The 21,145-nt window shown below is 37.3% G+C and overlaps 1 protein-coding gene across 1 annotated transcript in view; it reads left to right on the top strand.

Annotated features, from left to right (window-relative positions):
* The window catches only part of LOC104580265 (macrophage mannose receptor 1), a 35,893-nt gene extending 15,355 nt beyond the window's left edge, over window positions 1-20,538 (top strand). Inside the window, 18 exon segments of the mRNA XM_088524339.1 lie at window positions 609-737; window positions 1,624-1,710; window positions 2,962-3,106; window positions 4,509-4,544; window positions 4,620-4,795; window positions 5,271-5,338; window positions 7,647-7,747; window positions 9,355-9,491; window positions 9,750-9,864; window positions 10,421-10,617; window positions 11,655-11,745; window positions 13,026-13,258; window positions 14,107-14,272; window positions 14,968-15,120; window positions 15,501-15,617; window positions 17,547-17,711; window positions 19,122-19,154; window positions 20,360-20,538. Coding sequence (XP_088380465.1) covers window positions 609-737; window positions 1,624-1,710; window positions 2,962-3,106; window positions 4,509-4,544; window positions 4,620-4,795; window positions 5,271-5,338; window positions 7,647-7,747; window positions 9,355-9,491; window positions 9,750-9,864; window positions 10,421-10,617; window positions 11,655-11,745; window positions 13,026-13,258; window positions 14,107-14,272; window positions 14,968-15,120; window positions 15,501-15,617; window positions 17,547-17,711; window positions 19,122-19,154; window positions 20,360-20,538 — 2,328 coding nt within the window.
* Window positions 20,539-21,145: the final 607 nt, after the last annotated feature.

The raw sequence follows: 21,145 nt of genomic DNA, 5'->3' as shown, positions 1-21,145 counted from the left end.
CTGATTTAGGTTAAATCCCAAATAAAATAAATAAATGTAAGATATTAATATTTTTATCACTTTATTTGCATTATGAAGTCCTTGTGTTTTTATTATGTCCGTTTTTTCATTTCTTTCATACTCTCCTGGTACAATATTTATTTAGACTCCTTTTTCCCCACAGCGTCTTTTTATTTCTTTCCAACCTTGATCAAACTTGTGGTCATTCTCTGTTAAATTACCAAACTGTTAAGACAATCTATTGCAAATGTAAGCCATTGCAAATAAGCCACCATGAGACCATTTTTGCCTGTATCTTCAGACCCCTCTGATGGCATCTTAACTCTCAACCATAACCATAGTCTTTTACTCTCCTTTGGAGGGTGACCTGGGTCTTCCTCCAGATAAAACTAGTTAAAGCTGGTTGTATTTCTCTATAACAGTTCCTCTGCTTTGTCATCCCTATAACTAGCTAGATCATTCTGTAAGTGTAAAAATATTACGAGCAGTTAATGGTAATCCATGCTATTTCTCTTATGGACTACTGGGTTTTATGAAACCTCATTTATACATAAGAGAGATTATTTTATTAAAGAATGCAGTATATATTTTAAGCGTTTTCTCTCTAGTGTTTTTACAGAGACAATATTGGAAAGAAATCATGGTTTGAAGCTCGACATTTTTGTAGAAAAATAGGAGGGGATTTGGCTACCATTAATAGTCAGGAGGAGTCAAAATTAGTAAGTAAAGCATTAAGGTGAGTATTTACTCTTATCTTAGTAGGGAATTTTTATTAATTCATATTTAATATGAAGTATTATATATATTTTAGCTGATTTCTGAAACATATGGATTACTTAAAAGCAGAAATACTTCATGCTACTTTGAATTTATTACCTAATGATGAATATTTCAACTGTTTGATTGTAAAAGGGTTGATTATATCCAGGAGCTTTATACGTCAGTGTCATGATTAATTTATATGATTTAGGAAGATAAGAAATCACAGCAATTTTTTTTTTAATAGGGTAAAAAATGTGGCCAATGTATTTACTTTTGACTCACCTTTAAGCAGTCAATTCTTGAACCATTTTCAAAAGCAAGAGCCTCTCTCAAACTGTGGGCAGTTCCTTTCCTCAGGAAATGGAGCACTGCCAGGGCACAATCAGCAATGCCACAGTGCCAGTTGTTCTTACAGATCCTATATGGCATTGATTATGCGACATAATCTTGCTTCCTTAGCCTTTGTCTAAAGTAACAATTATTAACACATTTTTAAAGACAGTTATTAAATTTTTCAACTGATACAATAGTCTTTCCACAGCTCATGATCCAGAGCCAATGCTTCGCAAAGGATGCAGTGCCTTTGGGTGCATCTGCACATTCAAACTGGGGATCACAGCAGGTATAAGCCTTGCAGAGCCCTGTGAAAGCCCCCAGGCTGTATCTGATAGGCAGGTGAGGTGTGTAAGAGGGAGATAAGCATTAGATATTGCTATGAAGATCTGCAGAAAGTTTACCCAAAGCTACCTGAAGTCAAATGGAATAAATAGTATAATTTCACTGTGCTTTACCACATTTAATGATATATTTCTAGATGTCATTTGTACTGATGGTTACACCTTTTTCTGTCTTGTAATTTGTGATAGCACATGTCGTTCTTATGAGATTTGGACAGGATTGTTTTCCTTGAATCCAGATGAAGGATTTGCTTGGAGCGATGGTTCTCCAGTAAGTATTTTACTTTTTTCATCAAGTTTATTTGCTCAAGATGTTTTGGGGCTTCTACATGTGCTTTTTGATTCCTTTTACTGTTCTTGTCTTCAAAGAGTACACTAATCCTGCAAGCATTTACGTGACTGCTAATCTTGACCAGCATGAGTAAACCATCATAAATACATTTGAACACATGGAAATCATCTGCAGCTACCATCATTTAGTCTTGATCAGTATCTGTAGCTTTCTGCATGCTACTGGAGCATATTTTCTTTTACAAGTATATAATATGAACACATAAGAATATAGAACATGGTCATATCTGATCTTGCATCCTGTCTTTGGCAGTGGCCAGAAGAATCTTAAGAAGTAGACCTAGAGCAAACATTTAAGATACTTTCTCAGGATGCTCTTGTGCCCCTCTGAAAGGGTAGCTTGGGATCTTCCAGGACCAGAGGTCTGATCTTTATATTTAGTGTGTTTTTTTATCTATGAACGTATGCAGTTATATCTTGAACTCATGTAAATATCCACAAATCTGTGAAATTTTCCTGCAGCTTGTTACCCTACATTTACTCCCACACTCCGTTTCTTGTTTCCTAAGACACACAGAACCATTCCTTTTATCCTGTATTACGTTAGTTTCCTTAAAACTATTTTTTAATTATTTTGAGGAGTTCTTTTTGAAAATTCTGTTAGATTTTATCAGGTATATCTCTCTTCCTGCATTAATTCCTTCAGAGGTAACTTCATTTAAAAGACAAAACTTCCCTTGCAAAAGCCAGGCTGACTTCTTCCTCTGATGTAGTTCCCTTTTTGGAAGCTTAGGGACTGGAAGCTGTGCATGTGGAATGGATGCACATACGGTCACAGCCACTGGATGGCTTCTTGACAGCATCATTTTGAATCAGGTCACAGTCAGTTAAATGAACCTCACCTTGTCGAGGCCAGAGCAGCGTGAGAGGTGAAATGCATAGTGACATGAAGAAGTCCAATGGAAACAGTCCATTTGCCTTGTCCTATTCTGACTGCCACAGGGGATAAGGTGTGAAGGAGAGCAAAAGCCCTCCTTGGCAAGTGAGCCTGATACCTCACCATTGACATCATTACTCCACTATGATAATTCTTATGCTTGTTCTATATATTTCTCCTTTTTTTTTTTTTAGTGAGAATGTCTCAAGCAAATTCAGTTTGTTCTTGTTTGCTAGTGGTGAATATAACTGCTGAAACTGTCTTTGAGATGAAAAAGAATGATTTCTTCCATAGGTTTTGTACACAGGCTGGGACAATAGTCCAAGAGATTCAGGAAGAGACATGTCCTGTGGCTTACTGAAAAACAGATTTTCTGGTGATAAATGGCATATTTCTCGCTGTGAAGCTCTGCATGACTGGATTTGTCATATAAAAAAAGGTAAATTATTCCTTTGAAGTAGGAGGCATAAATAAAATAAGTACTTTTAAGTAGTTGTTTTCTAATGAGCAGCAGGAGAAATAGACAAAATTTTGAAAACTATACTCTTTTTCAGTGGCAGGCAAAAAGAACATAATATGAGCCAAGGATATAGAGACATAATATGAGCCAAGGATTTCTCAGTGTTCAATGATGAAAATAAATGATTGTATTTTTTTTTTTTAGGCAAATTAGGGTTATAAATAAGCTGTGTGTTTTCCAGGGCCTCATAGATTGTAAGCTATTGTATAGTAAGAAGCTTTACTTCTTTGTGTGCTTTTGCTGTAGGAAGCACAAGCTGTGTATTACTTACAATACTAGATTTTATACCTACATAGATAGAGCTAAAAAAAATTAATATAAAGAAAGATTTGAAGAAATGTACACCAGATGTATTTTGCCTTGAGGTTTGACTGGATTTACAGTAAATTAGTAGCAGTCAAAAAGAGACTGTGATGGGAAGGTGATGGGAAATGGGTAGAAGCAGAAGGTTTTAGGTTGCCTTCCTGTTACCCTCTTATTCCTGCACTAGAGCCACGTGGGCCCTGTGGAGTCAGCTAGTCTGGGTATGTCTCTTGTTAAGCAACCCAGGCAGCCACTGACAGGACACAGAGATCTGCACAGCCTTGGGACACTGGCTTTACTGCCTGAAAGTGGCATGGAATCACTCACGTGGGATATTTTGGTTCTACCAGACCAGATATTTTTCCAAAGGAAAATAGTTCCAATAGAAAATTTTCTGCTGCATCCAGACTTTGTCATGATGGGCTGATCAGGAAACCATTTCATATGAGAAAAACTTTCAGGCTCATAACTGTTTTTGTATGTTTCTTGGTTGTTGCCTAGGCTGATCACAGCTATGGCAGTATGGTTAAGAACATATCTCATTTTGCTTATGAATATTTGGAACTGAGATTTTTTTTTTGAGGTAAAGATGAGGTAAACTTAATGGAAACTTTATCTTTTTTGATAAGAAAAATCATAGTAGGGATTATGACCTGTTTACAGCTTCATCAGTAAAGGAGCTGTAAAACCAAAGCTAAAAATATTTTAATTCACTCTACTGTGGCTCACAGAATCTCAGAGCAACCTTCCTTTATATTGCTCTGTGCAAATAAAGGTTGTAATCCAAACCATGACTTTGCTGACATGAAATGCAATTCATGATACAAATATAAAAGTAAATGTCAATGCATATTTCATGATATGTAGCTGAAGCACATGGTAAAACATGTTTCTTTTCTAATCAATGGCAAAAGATTGCAGAACTCTAGATGTTTCTCATTCATTTTTTATAGGCAATCATAAATTATTTAATACATTTCAGGAACACATCACAAATCTGTTCCCTTCTATTTTGCAGGAATTCCTCTAAAGTCTGAACCACATGACACATATGGTAGGTTTTTTGCATGCTCATCTTGTTTATTAAAATTGTTATTCTAAAACAAACTTCTATTTTATTATTCTCCAGAATATAAAACCACTGCAGATGGATGGGTAATATATGAGGAGAAGCTATACTACATCAGCAAAGAGCGTGAGTCTATGGAAAAAGCCCAGGAGTTTTGCAGAAAGAATTCTGCAGATCTGGCTGTTGTTAACAGTGATAGTGAACGCATGTTCCTGTTGAGAACTCTGAAACGAAATGTAAGAATCAATATCAACTGACATCCCAAAGTAGAAATGCTTTTGACAATCTGTTCCCCAAAACTGAATTGTGTCAAGGGTAGCGCTGTGAGCATTTTCACTGATGAAGTCTGCCTCAGATAAGATCTATGAAGTTCCTCTCAAAGTGCTTTGTCCTTTGGTATGTCAAGCTGGAGTGTTTGTCTTCACAGCCCTTTGGGTCCTTAGGGATTTGTTTTATTGTTCACCTGCATGAGGAAGAGCACTGGGAAGAGCAAGGTAGGAGGATGTCATGCTGATGTGGGAAGCGTTCAACATGAGAGTGACTTGCTCTTGTATATCTAAATATATGATTGTACTTAATTACAAGTATATGCTTTAGTGTTACTGCCTTTAGCAAGCATCTGCTCTATGTACCTAACAATGGTCAGTGAATTTCTGTTTGTTCTACTTCAAAGATTTTATTCTTAATTAAAACAGTATCTTTCTGTTCTAGGATAGATTTTCGGATTATTCTAAATCGTACTTCATTGGCTTAAAAGTGAGTCTTGACAAAAAATTTGGGTAAGTTAGCATGATCACTTCAGCTCTTAACATGTAAAAACAAATGCTGCATTTTATGTAGCTGAAGGTAACAAAATGTATAATTTTTAAGGCCTGAAAGCAGTTGTATGTACTAAATACAAAGCAGTATGAAATAGTCCTGGAATAGTCCAAACTCCAATACTTTTCTCCAAAAAGGAAAGGAGGGAAGGGGGAGGAGAGCATTTTTTTTTTCTTGAAAAATCACTTATCTAATGTATTTCTTGGTATTTCTTCAAGTACTCTGATTTTCTTAAGTTTCTGTTAAAGCTTTGCCTAAGGCTTTATTTTATACATCTAAAACCTGTAAATACACATGTACAAAATGTGTTCCATTCTATACAGCTGTCATGGAACGAGTGGTGGTGGGGGTGAGAGACACAATGCACTCTACTCGTGTGAAAGAAATAGTAAGAGATTTTACTGATAATGATAATGGTTTCACGAGATTCGATGGCCAGAGTTCACTTATCATTTACTGCATACAAGAAATACACAAAATTACCCTCCCATTGAGTCATGGGGTTCAGATTGGAGCACCTTGCTTTCTAGACTCCTTCTGAGTGGAGTCTGGGTGCAGCTGGATCCACTCCTAGTCCCAGACCTGGTCAACGGTTTATGTCTAAGGGATTTGTGCACAGTTACGTCAGTAAAGTTTACAAGTTCAAAAACCAAGTGCACTAAGTGACTACACTTACCACAAATCTGTTGCGGCGAGGATCTCTCAGCCCCAAGGAGTATCCTTGGGAGGCATCCCTGCTCAAGAGGAGATCCTGGTGTGCAGCCTGCTGCCATGGAAGAAGAGCTCAATGGGCTGTCGGGCTATCCCCGTGTTTATGGGATAAGATGATTGACTTATAGTCATTCTTTCAATTCAGAAATGACTGTTGGCTCGTGTACGCACAATTAGCCTTATCTCCCCATCAGGATGCAGCCATCAGGACAGTTATTAGTCGGGAAGAAATCAGGGAGGCAACCACCAGGATCAGATAACGTCACTGGTGGTTAACGCCTGAATAGGGCTACATGTGAAAAGTCAGATTGAGCCAGGGAAGGAGCACATCCATCACAACAGCCTATCCCTCATGTGCTTTGTATCAGCTTATCATGGTTTCAGAGAGACCTGAAGATGGGGACAATGAATGTAAAAGCTGCTCCTGATGGAGATTTTTAAGACAATCTCTGCATACTGCCATTCCAGATGTGTCAGCAGAAGTTCACACTGGTGTAAAAGCTATGAAATAGCAGAAGTGACTCCACTTTCCCATCTGGCAGTTAGGATACATCTAGGAAGAATCCTAATGTTCTTAATCCTAAAACAGGTTTAGAAGAGTTTTGAATTTAATAATTTACCAGGCACAATTTAATCTCAGTAAATTACTAGCCTTGGAAAGAACAGAAGAGGAGTGGGGAGAGACAGGTCCTCAATCACCAGTGCTGGAATTTTACTATTTTAAATATTTTAAATGGGAATGTTGTTAGTGGCAACCAGTGCTTTATTCTGACCTCCTGATTTAAGGCACTAATCAGGGAGACGGGTCTTGACTCCAGAGAATATCTCATTTGTTTACATCAATTCAATAGATAAGTAAGAGACAATAAGAGGGATCTGAACTTGATTTTCCACTCCTAGATCAGTGACATCAATTCTGCGCTGTTGATTAAATGCAGTTCCAAACTCTTCTTCCTACAATAGCAATTTGTTAAAATGAAAAGAAATAAATGTAAAGAAAAATGTACATTTTGATACCTCAGGAGGAGTGGTCTGAAAGCTGAGAGAATGCCTCTTTGTCTCCAGACACAAGACTTAGGAGAAATAACCTACTGAGATATTTCTCTTTAGAATAAAATCCACAGATAAGTAGATTTGCTTGCATCTATGAAAGTATCAGATGCACTCAGAGTGAGGAATGTAGTATTAACTAAGTGATTCAACCCGATCAGTTAAAATAAAATATTTACATTTCTTCCCTATACTAGAGTAGGGAATAATAGTTTCTGGTAAGAAATGATTCATTCCTGCCCATCAATGAAAAATGTATTTCTTTTTGCTTGGTACCAGTAACATTTTGCATAAATTAGTTTAAATTGCAATAATCAGGTGAGGGAAAGAAAATCCATAAAGTCCTAGTTTTAGCCGGTCAGTTCCCACTGGTGGTCATCTACCTTTTCTTCACTGCAAATGTTTTTTTAAGTTTCTTATCCAATGGCTGAGGTGCATTAATTAATAACTGTTAATTCCTGTTTTTTTTTTTGTTTATTTGTTTTTTTTTTCTCTTTTCTTTTTAAGCTGGATAGATGGGACCCCAGTGACCTATGTGGCTTGGGCTCCCAATGAACCCAACTTTGCAAATAATGATGAAAACTGTGTAATAATGTTGTCAGACATAGGTAAGAGGGCAAAAATTTTAAGTTTTTCTTTTCTTTTTTTTTTCTGCTTGCCTCAAAGGCATAAGGGCAGTCTTGAGCAATGAATGTAAATACATTGCAAAACAAATTCTAGAGCTAATTTTCATCTTGTCCTTATCTCTTCAGCTCAGATGACACTAATGGGAATTCAATAGCATAAAAAGAAGGAAGTCAATGTCCCCATTTATAATTTCTAAACAACTCATCCAGCAATCCTATCTAAAATTCTGTGTTTATATGAAGGCACTAAAAGTGAGATTGGCAGGTAGTGTCATTTTAAATGCATCCTTCAGATGCTGATTCAGAAAATGCAGCTTACTCACAGATCCACGTCTTATCTGTCAGGCCCCATGTAGATGTTTAACCTATCCTGAGCTTGCCTCAGATGACTCTAGAAGCCCTCATGTTGATGCCTGAACTGGACCATAATTGTAGCATTCAGCTTGAGTTGATAACCATGTGTGAATGTGGGCTAGGCTCCTAAAACTCATTATGGTCAAAAGGAGATGTCATCAACACACCCAATGCTGACTGACGAGCAATTCAGTTAACCCTAGAGTAGTATTCAGATGCCAAAATGTACATGACTATGGCTACCTGTGATTTCCTAGAGTCATCCCATGGGAGTTTTCCAGAGGAACATCTCTGCATGAGAAAGCTGGAAGCTATGTCCTCTCAAATGGCTCTAAACACTTCAACTTAGATAAATGAATCCTGCTCTAGTTCTCTGGTGCTTAGAAACCTGATATATATTAGGACAATGGGAATAGGTATTTTAGCCTGACAACTGAATCCCTAGAAAATGCATCAACTTGAAGTGGTGACCCCCAAGAGATTTCACGTGTTCCACAGACATGTCTGAGCACCATATTGTGCCCTCAGTAAGATCCAGTATTTCCTATCTCATCTATTCCCCTTTCAAATGTGATTACTGGTATATTCCCCTGCTGCCTGCAGGGTAGTGGTGCCACTGACCAGATCACCAGCAGGTAACAGATTCAGTGGGGAGCTTGTGCAGAGAAGCAGCAGGGTTAGACAGTTCAAATTAAGCATGAGGGATGACAGCTCTGCTACTACTAGAGCTTCAGGTAGCTCATCAAAGCTCTCATGATAATTTGGCCTTCACACCAAGCTGCAGCCTTAAATATAAAATACACTAAATTGTTTACTGCTTTGAAAATGTTCATCACATCTTCATTTTCTTTTTCTCATCCTCTGTCTTCCTATAATTAATGTGCTCACATGCCCTGAGGGGGAGAAAAAGTGGAATGAAATTATTTGATGATGATAGCTTTTCTTTTGAGCCATTTGCCCTTTCTTCCTTGTCTTTTATTCATTTTTAATTGCTATATTGCCAGCCCAGCAGCAGTGCCCAGCCGCTAATGTGTAAAAACATCTGCTGCTTGTAAACAACAGTTCACTGCCTGTGTCATGCATCACACTTCTACTGCCTCTGACAGTGTGCAGCGTACAGATTGCCCTCTTTATAAATTAAAGAAGTGCTAGATTATTGCTGCAAATATTATTTCTTGCTAGTTCTGTTACAAATATAACATCTTGACTTGTTGACTAAATCTAATTTTTTTTAGGCTTGTGGAATGACATAAACTGTGGATCCGCCAATCATTTTATATGTGAAAAGCGTAACAGTTCTATCAATTCAACTTTTGCTTCTCCATTGCCTCCTGGAGGATGTCCAGAAGGTTGGGTTTTTTTTAACAACAAGGTATGTCGAAAAATATCTTCAGTGAATTGTGTATGACAATGAAACTGAAAAAGAACTGGTTACTAAGAGAAAGAATGTGCACACCATTAATAACTTAAGTTTAGCATTCTTAGTTTTGTCATTATTCTTGCTCCACTTCCTTTTTCTGGAGAAATATATGTGAAGTGGCTAATTGGCATTATTCACCTTCCACAGTTTCTGTCTTTGCTGACTGGAATGAAGCACTTGACCCATGCTTTTCTTTTCTTCCTCCCTAAGTGTTTCAAAATATTTGCTTCCACTATAACAAGGAAGCTCACATGGCATGCTGCACGAAACATTTGCATGGATCTGGGAGGAAACCTGGCTACCATATCAAATGAGCAAGTGCAAGGTACATATATGAACTCTGTTGAAATGGATGTGTTACTGGTTATCTCTTACAAAGCCAAATAGTAATCTCCTGCTAAGGAAAGTGCTATAGTGTCTAAAGTAGATTGCAGGACAGTCTACTAAAAGTTTTGTATTGGCCAGATTAATACATGCTTGGCTTCAACTCCAAAAGATGAAAGGTTTGCTAGGTTGTTGCATACAAGAAGTAGCTGCTCAGCATTGCTCAGCTGGCATGAAACTATGAAATCTGCAGTCTGTTTTGAGTGTCAGTCTAACAGAATATGTATTATTTCTCACTCTTATTGGCAATAAGATTAGTTAGAATATTATATGTGCATACAAGTTGGGGAAGGAGATATTTTCTCATTTGTTCCATACTCTTTGCTCTTTGACTATTTTTTCAGCCTTAATGTACATTTAGTGAAAGGCAGATAGACTCTGTTGAGGGAAATGTTTTCTCTTTAATATGGCCCCAGTTCTGGACATGTGTGCAATTTGCCTGTTTTGGATAAGGTATAATGAGGTTTCCTTAATATTAAATCTTTGCTTCTCCCCAGCCTTCCTCTTCTATCATTTAAAGGATGCCGTAACTAATGTTTGGATTGGAATGAATGATATCAACGCAGAGTCCACCTTTCTATGGACAGATGGAAGCACTGTTTCCTACACCAATTGGGTTAATGGTGCACCAGAAAAAATACAAAGTTTCTTTGACTATTATGATTACATCAGTCTGATAGACAAGACTGTGGAGGTATGGAAAATCTAGATAACCTAAATATCTCAGCTACATTTTTAAACAGGGTAGCAAGATGCTGAAACAGGTCCCTTTATAAACAGCATGGTTATTAGCAAGTCACCTGATAGTCATTCTAAATATACCAATATATTTGGCCAACATTCTGAAGAAGAGGAACCTCATGCTTTTGGTCTGAGACATTACAAAATGTTAATTCTTTAAGTTCCAAAAAAGACATATATTACATCAGTTAGATGAGGTACAAGAATTACATTATCACAAACATTAAAATTGCAAAGTCAAACTTAGAAAAACTACCATAAATTAGAATTAAGGTTACTATTGCAACATTAATTTGTCCTTCTTTTTATATATGCTCCATTACAGAATAATCACAGAATGGTTGAGGTTGAAAGAGGCCTCTAGAGATCATCTAGTCCAACCCCCCTGCTCCAGTAGGGACACCTAGAGCACAGGGCACTCCACGACCTCTCTGGACAGCCTGTTCCAGGACTCTGTCACCCTCACAGTAAAGAGGTTCTTCCTCAGGAGCATGTTCCCTGGAGAACATGTTCCCATACTGTTTTACTAGTTTCTAGTGGTATAAAAGGATATCACCAAAATAAGGTTTCTCACTGAGTTAAAGTTCAATGTCTTTTTCAAAGGAAAGGCACTTGCATTTTCTGAAGAAATGGTAGTAGAGGTTAGTCAGTAGAGAAAAGAAAAATCAAAAGAAATACTGAAAGCCTGGAAAGGCCAATATTGAAATCAGGAAATCTCTTGGAAGGAAATCTTGAAGCAATTAAAAATAAAGGAACTGAAGGGATTTTTAAAAAATTATTATTGTTGTTGTTATTATTATTATTACCAAAGATATCTAACAGTGATAACTTGCTACTTGACTACAAACTGCTGGCACAGAGTGTATTTGGTCCACCAGTCTTGTCCTAGAAATATGGGAGATAAAATGCTTGCTCTATGCAAATGCTGGCTGCACAGCTCACCTCCTCCTCCTTGCCTCCTCTACTGACACTGTGTGTCCTTTTCTGCAGACAGACTGTGTCTTCATGATAAAGACAGATGGGAAGTGGAGGGATGATAGCTGTGACAACGAGAGAGGCTATATATGCCAAACAAATTCATGTGAGTTCCTAAATCAAATGAGCATCTCAGTTAAATAAGATGACACAAAACACCTTGAAAACAAATATGTTTCTTTTTATGTTTCTTGAAGCTCATTCTGAGTGTCTCTGGCTTTCAAAAATCCACCAAACACCGGGCAAGACAATTTTAAAAGTACAGTTTGTCCAATAGAGCTTACTAGAGATGAATCATTATGTTAATTGGGTTTTGTGTCTAAGTTATGAATCATACTAGACAATAGTAAGTGGAAACAGATTTCTTCTCAGTGGAATATGGGGCTTTTGGCATTCTCTTTAAGTGCATTATAAAACCATGTTCTTAGAGGAATCTCCCCTTGCTATCTCAGAGCAAAGCAGATAATCCTTTCCTAACCCTCATCCTGTATATGTTATTATTTCTATTAAAATATACTGTGTTGGGGAGATTTCTTCACTGTTGAAGAATACTGGGGTTTTTTTGCAGCCAAATGAGTAATGAATGTTGACTCCTCTGCTGTAAAATTCTCATTATGCAAATCCCTGAAGCCCAGCAGTAGGATAGAAGTAGAGCAGGCAAAGCCCAGATAATGAAGCAGTATTTCTATGCCTTTCTTATGCCATTAGCAAAGACAACCCGTCCTCTTCCTTCAATCAGCTTGTACAACCTTCTTGCTTTCAACATAGCTAACTTGCTTGTAAGAAACCCACTCTCCCTGTGCAGCAAACACAGGGTTTTAAGAGGACAGTTACATCTTCTTGAATCCCAGATACTGCTGTTTTGATACATGGCTGATCCCAAGGATGAAAACAGATGCTCAAACAGGCGAAGAACATTCTGATGGCCTTGCAGACAGGATAATGAGGCAAGCAGTAGTTGGTAATCACCTAATACCAGGTATCAAAGGCTCAAGGTGTGATAATATAGTACATGAGTAAATACTCTAATACCCTAGCTCAATGTCCCCTCCACCATTGATCTGAAAAAGGAGTATAATCAGGTATCCAGATTTAGGCAAAATATATGAAAGCACAGGGGATCAAATCTCCATATTATGAGTAAAATATTTGTAGCGATCAGGTCTCTAGCAACTACACTTCAGGGATAACTAGGATTTCAGTCTGCTTTCTATAATAGCAAATATTGTTCATGCTTTGTAACAAGGATTTGTTCATTAAAAAGTTTTTCATGAACTTAAATCAGTTTTTTACTTACTGCTAATACTGTTCTTTTTATTATTTTAAGAGCGTCTGTGTTAGAGATCGATGTGTGATAAATTCCTGTGTTCAACTTTCTCTCCATAGTTACTACACAGCCTGAATCAACAACAACAAATCTATCCCCTGAAGTTCCCCGTTATGGTGACAGCAGCTATTCAATCATCTCATCTGAAATGCAATGGGAAGAGGCCAGGAAAAACTGTCAAAACAAATCTGCAGAGCTTGCCAGCATTTTAGATGCCTATATCCATTCATTCCTGTGGGTCCAGATACTTAAATACGGAAAACCTGTATGGATCGGTCTTAACAGCAATATGGTAAGAGCGATGGATAGATGGAGGTTGGGGTGCTTGGTGAGCTCTCCTACTCTTTAGCACTGTGTTGGTTGCTGCAATCATATCGGTCATGTAGGAACCATCTTCTGGATTGATTTGCTGTGTGCATGCATGGATTTCTAGTATTCCTGCTAGAATTGCTCAAAGACTATACACATCGAATGGAGTGGAGAGACAGGTCATGCTGGGAAGCAATACATGGAAACAGAAAACTACAGAAATAGTACAAAAAATAAAGATGCAGTCTGGGATTCAAAAGACAGGATGTGCAGCTGTTACTGTGTCACCATAGATACAGCAGAGTTAAACTTTCGGGTTGGCTACTTATAAATATTATTATATTAATAAAAATGTGCATAAAAGATATTTTATAGATTATTTTGAGTTTTTAATGTCAAGTAATCTTTACTCACCAACTTACTGCCTTACGCTAAACAAAGCAGAGCAAAGAGGTTGAATTCCATATCACTGCTCTTTTTGATTCTGGAGTTGCTGAAAGACCTAAAACGGACTCACCTGAAAGTCTTAAAATATTTTGGTATAATATTAGGCTGTGTTACTTCCAAATCCTCCCCTACTCATACCTAGTGCACTGTTGAACACTGTTCATACATAGTTCTTATGTAACTCATACATTCAGCATACAGTGATATTGCTTAGTACAGCAAATGGTATTTGAAAAAATACAGCAGCATAGCCTTTTTTGATGAAAAACTCAGATAAAGATAGGACATTTATAAGACATTTATGTGTCAATGTTTTTTATATAACAAATGTAATGTAATTACATGTTTATGTAATCTCTATTACTAGAACATATTTCTTTACAGAGTGGCAGCTATTACAAGTGGACTGACAACTGGAAAACTAGGTACACTAACTGGGCAGCAGGAGAGCCAAAGCAGAAATATGCTTGTGTCTATCTAGATCTTGATGGTACCTGGAAAACAGCATCTTGCAATGAAAGTTACTTTTCAGTTTGTAAAACATCAGATGGTAAGCAAATGAATTTAATTAATTCAATGGCACATTATTAATTCCTTTCGTCAGCTTAATCCTAGGGACTTTGCTATGGCTAAAAACCTCAGAAGAGTATGCTTCAGGATACTGTCTACTTCCCTGCAAAATTTGCTTTTTTGATACCGGATGCTACATGAATGTCAAGGCGCACAAAAGCCTCTTGTAATACAAACATAGTTACACGGACGGTAACCATAACCCGGTGTGCTAGATGAAGCTCTGTCTTGAAAGCCTTCTGCTCTTTTTGATAAGTGAGCAAAAATCACAGTTGAGATTGTGTGCAAGTGCAAGTAAGTGGTGGGAACATGCACTGACTCCCTGGACAGCAACAGCTTCATAAGGTCACACACAGGTGTCATCAACAGCCAGAATACAGGCATAAGGATTTCTTTTCCTTACATTATTGTCAGATTGGTTAATTAGGTGTTTCAGGGTATGATCTGTTCCACTACTTTGAGAAATATGTTTCGAGAAATGAGATGTTGCATGGCCTGATAATCTGTCTCTCCCTACTGTCTCAGCTGAGGGGTTGCTAAAGCTAAGTGAGTATAGTTAAAGCCAAGTGAAAGAAATCCCTATGTGTGTGTTTGTGTGTACAAATGCATATATGTGCATTCTAGCTCCAGCTAGTCATTAAAAAATACCAATTTCAAACCATATAACTTCTTAAGTTATAGTCCCTACTGATCCTGCTCAGCTGCCTGGAGACTGTCCTGAAGGAGATGATCTCCGAGCTTGGATTCCTTACCATGGCCACTGCTACTACATTGAATCGTCAGCTAGGACAAGTTGGGCCTTGGCTTCCCTGGAATGTGCCCACCTAGGTGAGAGGTATTTTGTTGACTGACAAGATTTATGTAAAGTTTTATATAAAAGATATATAAAGAGGTAGAAATGTTAAAAAAAGGGATCCCCTTCAATTACCTAAGAAGCTATTTTAAAACTGGGTGCAATGAAAGTAAACTGGCATGGGTGGCTTTATGCAGCACTCTCTCTTCCTCAAGATGGAAGGGCAACTGTGTGAAGACAAGGGCTGTGACCACAAAAAGAGCAGAGACTCCGTGTCGGCTGTGGCAGGGCAACCTGGGGCAGCGGGTTGGGAGTCATCCTCACCTAGCACCTGCAGGGCTCTTTCCTTGGTGAGAAGGGATGGGGAGACAGGAAGAGAAGTGCTTGCTAATTCTTTCTTGCTAATGTCTTACAGATGCTACCCTGGTTTCAGTAGAAAATGAGGAAGAATCTGATTTTCTGACACACACAATACAACCTCTTGGAAACAAAGTAGGAGGTTTCTGGATAGGACTTTACAGGAATGTGGCTGGTAATGTCTTACCTTCAATACTTACTTTAAAACACTTTCATAAGATAAGCAAATTAAGGATAACTTTAACTCTTTCTACAAAAAGATGCTAACAGCATATATTTTTATTTTATTTTAAGGCGTAACAGCAATATATATAGACAATAGGATGGCACTTGCTATCCATTATGAAAACTTTATGTTGGAAGTCACCTGAGTTAGCAGATAATTTACACTAACAGTTTGAAGTGAACTTCATGATGCACCAGATGCTTTTGTCTCCAAGTCAACTTCATTGAATATTTTGTGATAAAGTAATGACTTTATGATACAGCTATGATTCAGAAGGAAAAGCAACATTTTGTCTTTTTGACACAATCTTCAAGTATTAGTCACCAGACTAGTTCTGAGTTGTGCCTAACTCAGGATGTCTCTGCCAGGTTGGTAATTCCAGGTCTTCCATCATGAAACATATAGATAGTTTAAGAAGACAGTTTCTCATAATTGGGCTGAATTCTTTGGCCAAGCTCCAGATGAAGTTTCTCACCATCACCTTGGAAATGCTAAAACTGCAAATCTAGAATGTGAGGCAAATCCAACACAATAAAGTCTAAGAGTGCAAACTGTCACATTAATTGTTGGAAGTTGTCTCTGTCTCCATGAAGAAAGCTGAGATGCTAAAAGGCTCAAAAAATGCCTGTGTGTACCTTCCTGTAACAACATTTGCTTGACATGGCCTGTCTCTCCTGAGATAGCTAAACAAGTGAAACAGCTATCAAAATTTGGATGAATCAAGGGTCTTCTTGTACACCTAGTTAATAATTACACAAATAACTATTAAAAGAAACCCTCCCTCTTTCTCCTGTCTCTCTCCGTCTGTCTCTCTATGTCTGTCTAGATATATATGTAATCCTATGGCAAGTTGATCTATGATCTCCTTCTAGTGGTGGCCATTGGCCGTGTGTCTGTGTAGATCCTGGATCCAGCATCACAAGGCATGAGTGGGATTGTTTAAAGCACCAAATGGAGCCTGTCTGTGTATCCATAATTTCCTCTCTGAGGGCTGCACTGGAAAACTGCTCATTTAGCCCAGCCTCACTCTAATACAGGGTGTTGCATATACTTATATCACAACTTTTCTTCAATGTAATGGAAGCTTTTAGGGCATTTCATAAGGATTTACAGTGCTTTTGGTGAACTAATGATAGCCAGATGGATGCTCTGAGTGGAGTGATTCCTGGACTTGGTTTATTAGTAAGTGCTATTGCAAACATCAAGGATGCTATTACAAACATCAAGGACCAGATCAACAGCAAATAATTATTACCAAGCAAGTTTTATCTGGATACAATTACAAAATAAACCTGAAACAGATTTCTAGAAGGAATATATGAGTAAAAATATTTATTTTACTGTTATGAAGTTTTTATTGAATAATTTAGCTGTGAAAAGAATTAAGATGCTTCTTCTTTAATGGTGATAAGTTCTTTCTTCTACAATAATGCACTGTGGTTTTATGTAATCTGTTTTCACAAATCTGATCTCACAATGAAAGCTGCTTGAATTCTAAGAGTAGCATTTTCAATATCCCATGCTGTGGCATTACTTTTGTAATCTGAACAATTTAAACACTTTCCACAACTCAAATGCTAAAAAAACCTTTTTCAGTTGTAACTTTAAGAAAGCCTCTTGTTCTCTGGCATTTCTCATTCTGTCTGTGGCTTTTTTGGATGCAATTTAATGAACGATAATTTTGCTAATACTAATTCTGCACAATTTTGGTGCAGCATTTCATAGCAGCAATCTTCTAAGAAGAAAAATGATGTGATCTTTTACTGGAAATGGTTTACTATTACATGTTTTGAAGTCCTACACTGAGCTAAGGAGTTAAATTATCTATTCATGAGATATATTTAAAAATTTATTTTTCAACATGTTACTCAACTTTAGACCAGTGGCTGTGGCTAGACGATGCTGCAATGGACTTTGTCAACTGGGTGGAGGAAGAGGAGCCCAGTGCAGAGCATCACTGTGTTGAAATGACTGCACCATCTGGTTATTGGGATAATATTGAATGTTCTTCTGAAAAAGGATTTATCTGCAAAAAACCCAAAGGTAAGTGCTGTGAACAGCGACAGAGCCGATCTGTTTGATAATAGCTGCTATAGCCCTTTTGTTACCATGCGTGCTGTGTAGCATGCAGTATTTGCACAAATAATGCAACCTAGGTTTGTATGTATGGACACACACAGGAATCACTATGATTCACAGGGAAGTCTTGGATCTTCTCCAGTTGCCCTATACAATTGCTTTCATCATCTTAATTTCTATCTTAAAATACTATACTATTTGTTTCTGTTCCTCCTACATATGATTACACCTCTGATGGTTTAAAACCTTTCTCTGACTTCCATTTTATGACAATTATATACCAAGCCATGCTATTCCAGAACTTTCCATGTCCATATATTTACCTAAATGTCAAGGGGACCCATGAATCTCAATTATAAACCTCAAGGAGATCCCTGAAATCAATCTAAATACTAAACAAACTTTAAGATAAAAGACGAGCTTGTTCTACTGAAGAGTAAAACCTCAGAAAATAGTAACTCTGTTTTGAGGTAGACATGGAGAAATGAGAAGTAACTTACCTTATGAATACATTTAATTGGGCTTCATGGTGGTCTCTGCACACACTGCAGAGCCTTAGATCAAGTTAATGCCACAGATAAGATATTAACAACTCTCAATCAATTCTGTTTTCAAGTTTTGTCTTCTCTTAAACAGATGATGGCTTATATCATTTTTATATTCCCCTTGTATTGGGTAATTTTCAATTTCAGTTCATGGTTTACTACTGAGCATAATTTCTCTCTTTTGGCTCCTTGCAGCCCTCAGTTCTGGTTCATTCAACTTGAGACACAATTGAAGTTCTAAGTTAATGGAGTATTGTCAGTCCGCATTTTGAAAAATTGTTTCTGGGATGTTGCTCTAGTCCCCGTTATTAATATTAACAAATATTAATTTGTTCAGAAGATATTTTATAAACTATGTCTGCAACTGCGTACTGACAGTTTAGTTTGTCTTATTTCATTTTTATAAACATTTGTGGTTGCCTGTTATTGTAGACTGAGATCTTCAGAGCACTGTCTTCACTTGTATGTGAACATGCTAGTATGCTGTATGCACCCTTGCCTGAGAATAAAACTTTCAGGAAACTTTTGAATACCTAACATAATATAGTATCTGTCAAATACTTGGCAAATTCTGACTTTTCCAAGAGCTAAATATTGCCAAAATAGTCAGTATTCGAATGTTAGTTGATATAAAAATGATTCGAATATTATAGTTTAGTGTTACTAAGTAGGAAGATATAGTCTTTGTAACTTGATTTTTGCCTCACTTCTAATTAATGCCACGATATGCCTTTAGGGTTTTTTGTTCCTGTACAATTTTGGTGAAATAGTCAAACTTTCATAAATTCTGATGAAGTGTCATATTTTTTCTCTTTGATCTTCACTGAAGTTGCGCCAAGTGGGAGTCCTCTGCATGAGAAAGGTAGGAGTTTTCATAAAAAAGCTAATGAAAATCTAATTACAAGAAATTAAAATGAGTTTTCCTAAACCACTTACCCCTACAGAAAAACCCTGCTGACAGTTACTGGGATGCACGGTTATAGGTCACGCAGGGTAAGGCCCTCACTGTTTTTTACACATGTGTGAGTGCTCCCTCTTCCACATATTTGGTCAGCTGTGTTGCCCAAGCCGATGAGCTCAGCAATGAGCTAATTTATGACTGACTTCAAGAACAAGCAGAGAGAACTTTAACTTCACTGTCAAAACCCATGTATATTTAGAGGGAGATGTCTTTGCGAATTTGCTCCATAGGTATTACTGTAAGCACTCTGACATGAAAATATTGGATAATTCACATCCAGATAATTAGCATCCCATATCCATCTCTAAAGGATAATAGTTAAAAAGGTGATTATATGATCTCATCTATCATAAGATCTGCTCTATATGGACCAAAGTTCGTACCTGAGTTTGGAATTTATTGTTTCTTCAATAAGGCAGCAGGGGATATCCCAAGTTTCTTCCATGTTTTCCATGCATTATATGAGGGCCAACAACAGCAATAATCCCCGAAGTAGGAGAACATGGAGAGAATTTTCTTATCCCAGCTCCTCAATATTTTGCAAGCTACTAAGATGATGCAAGATTATTGTTCTCACATTGTTTCACAGTCTTATAAAGGACTGTATATCATGAGATTGGCAGTAGGAACAAGGAAGTTATAGAACAGTGCATGGACTAAGGATGTGCTTTAGATGATAGTTCTGGCCAAGGGGCAGAAAGTCACTATGAATCATAAGCAGAATATTGCCCTTACTTTGAGAACCAGCTTTATTTTTCATTAGTTGGAAGCAGAAGCAATGCCTGCCATGAAGGCGACCAGTCATTGAGCACAACTGTTGAACAATGAATGTTATAGATGGATACATTACTAATTGAATCCTTATGTACATGTAGTGCATTCATAGAGAGCTTTGTATATCACCACAATCCAGATTCATTGAGACCAAGCATTAGCTTTAGCAAACAGAACCTGGCTACTAACCAGCAGCTATTTAGAGTTCAGGTCTACACCAAGCAGACTCACTCCAAGTTCAGATTGCAGAGAACATCTTCATCTTGTTTCTCGTGTCTTCTGTGGAATTGAAAAATTGCAAAGTTCTTACAGTAATATGCCTTCATTTTCAGAAGAGATTCATCCATCTGTTCATCTGTCTGTTTGGCTACTGGGTTTCCTGGCCATTCTCACTCTTCTTGGAGCTGGTTTATCAATCTACTGTTACAAGAAAAAAAGACAAAACCAACTGTCAAGAGAGAATGACAATGAAACCCTTTGAAAATGCAGTATCAGGGATTTTGGTGATTAAAAATTTGGTGAGAAAGGGTCCTATGGCAGTTATCAGTTCAGAGAAACAAGATGCTTGCTGAAATTAAATGATGTGCCTGTTAAAAGACTCCAGTGAGGATATATGTAATCTTAAATCTCTCTCTCTTTTTTTTTTTTTTTTGCAATAGCAGCCTCTTTGATATCACAATTTAAAAAATCATAGTTATTGGATTATGTTATAGTTTTGTAACAGTTTGTCCTTACATATCTTAGCAAAAACACTAGTGTAAGTTACCTGTCGACAAATGACCATAGTGAAAAACAGCTATAAAAGTCAACTAGAGAGAATAAATATTCAATAAAGTGTGATTCTTATATACAACTGGACTTCCATATCCTTTTGAACAATACCAAGAACTTAAAAATTCTAATTCTGTTGTCATCTTGAACTCTTTTTGCCCCACAAGCCTCACTCCAACAACCTCTCTGATTGATTGATAGATTTTTATAGCTGTTTGCTACTATCTGGATTTTAAAAACGTAGCTCTGAATGCTTATCTCAGATAATGTTGTTAGATAAAACCTTGCCATTCTCATTTTCTGCTATGAACAATGCAGTTCACACCATTAAAGGATATTAAGTTCAG

The sequence above is a fragment of the Tinamus guttatus genome, unplaced genomic scaffold, assembly GCF_059628265.1.
Source record: "Tinamus guttatus ecotype Peru unplaced genomic scaffold, ASM5962826v1 Tinamus_guttatus_pri_ptg000209l, whole genome shotgun sequence".
Lineage (NCBI taxonomy): Eukaryota > Metazoa > Chordata > Aves > Tinamiformes > Tinamidae > Tinamus > Tinamus guttatus.
Note: the sequence above shows the minus strand (reverse complement) of the source record. Positions and strands in the feature narration are given on the sequence as shown.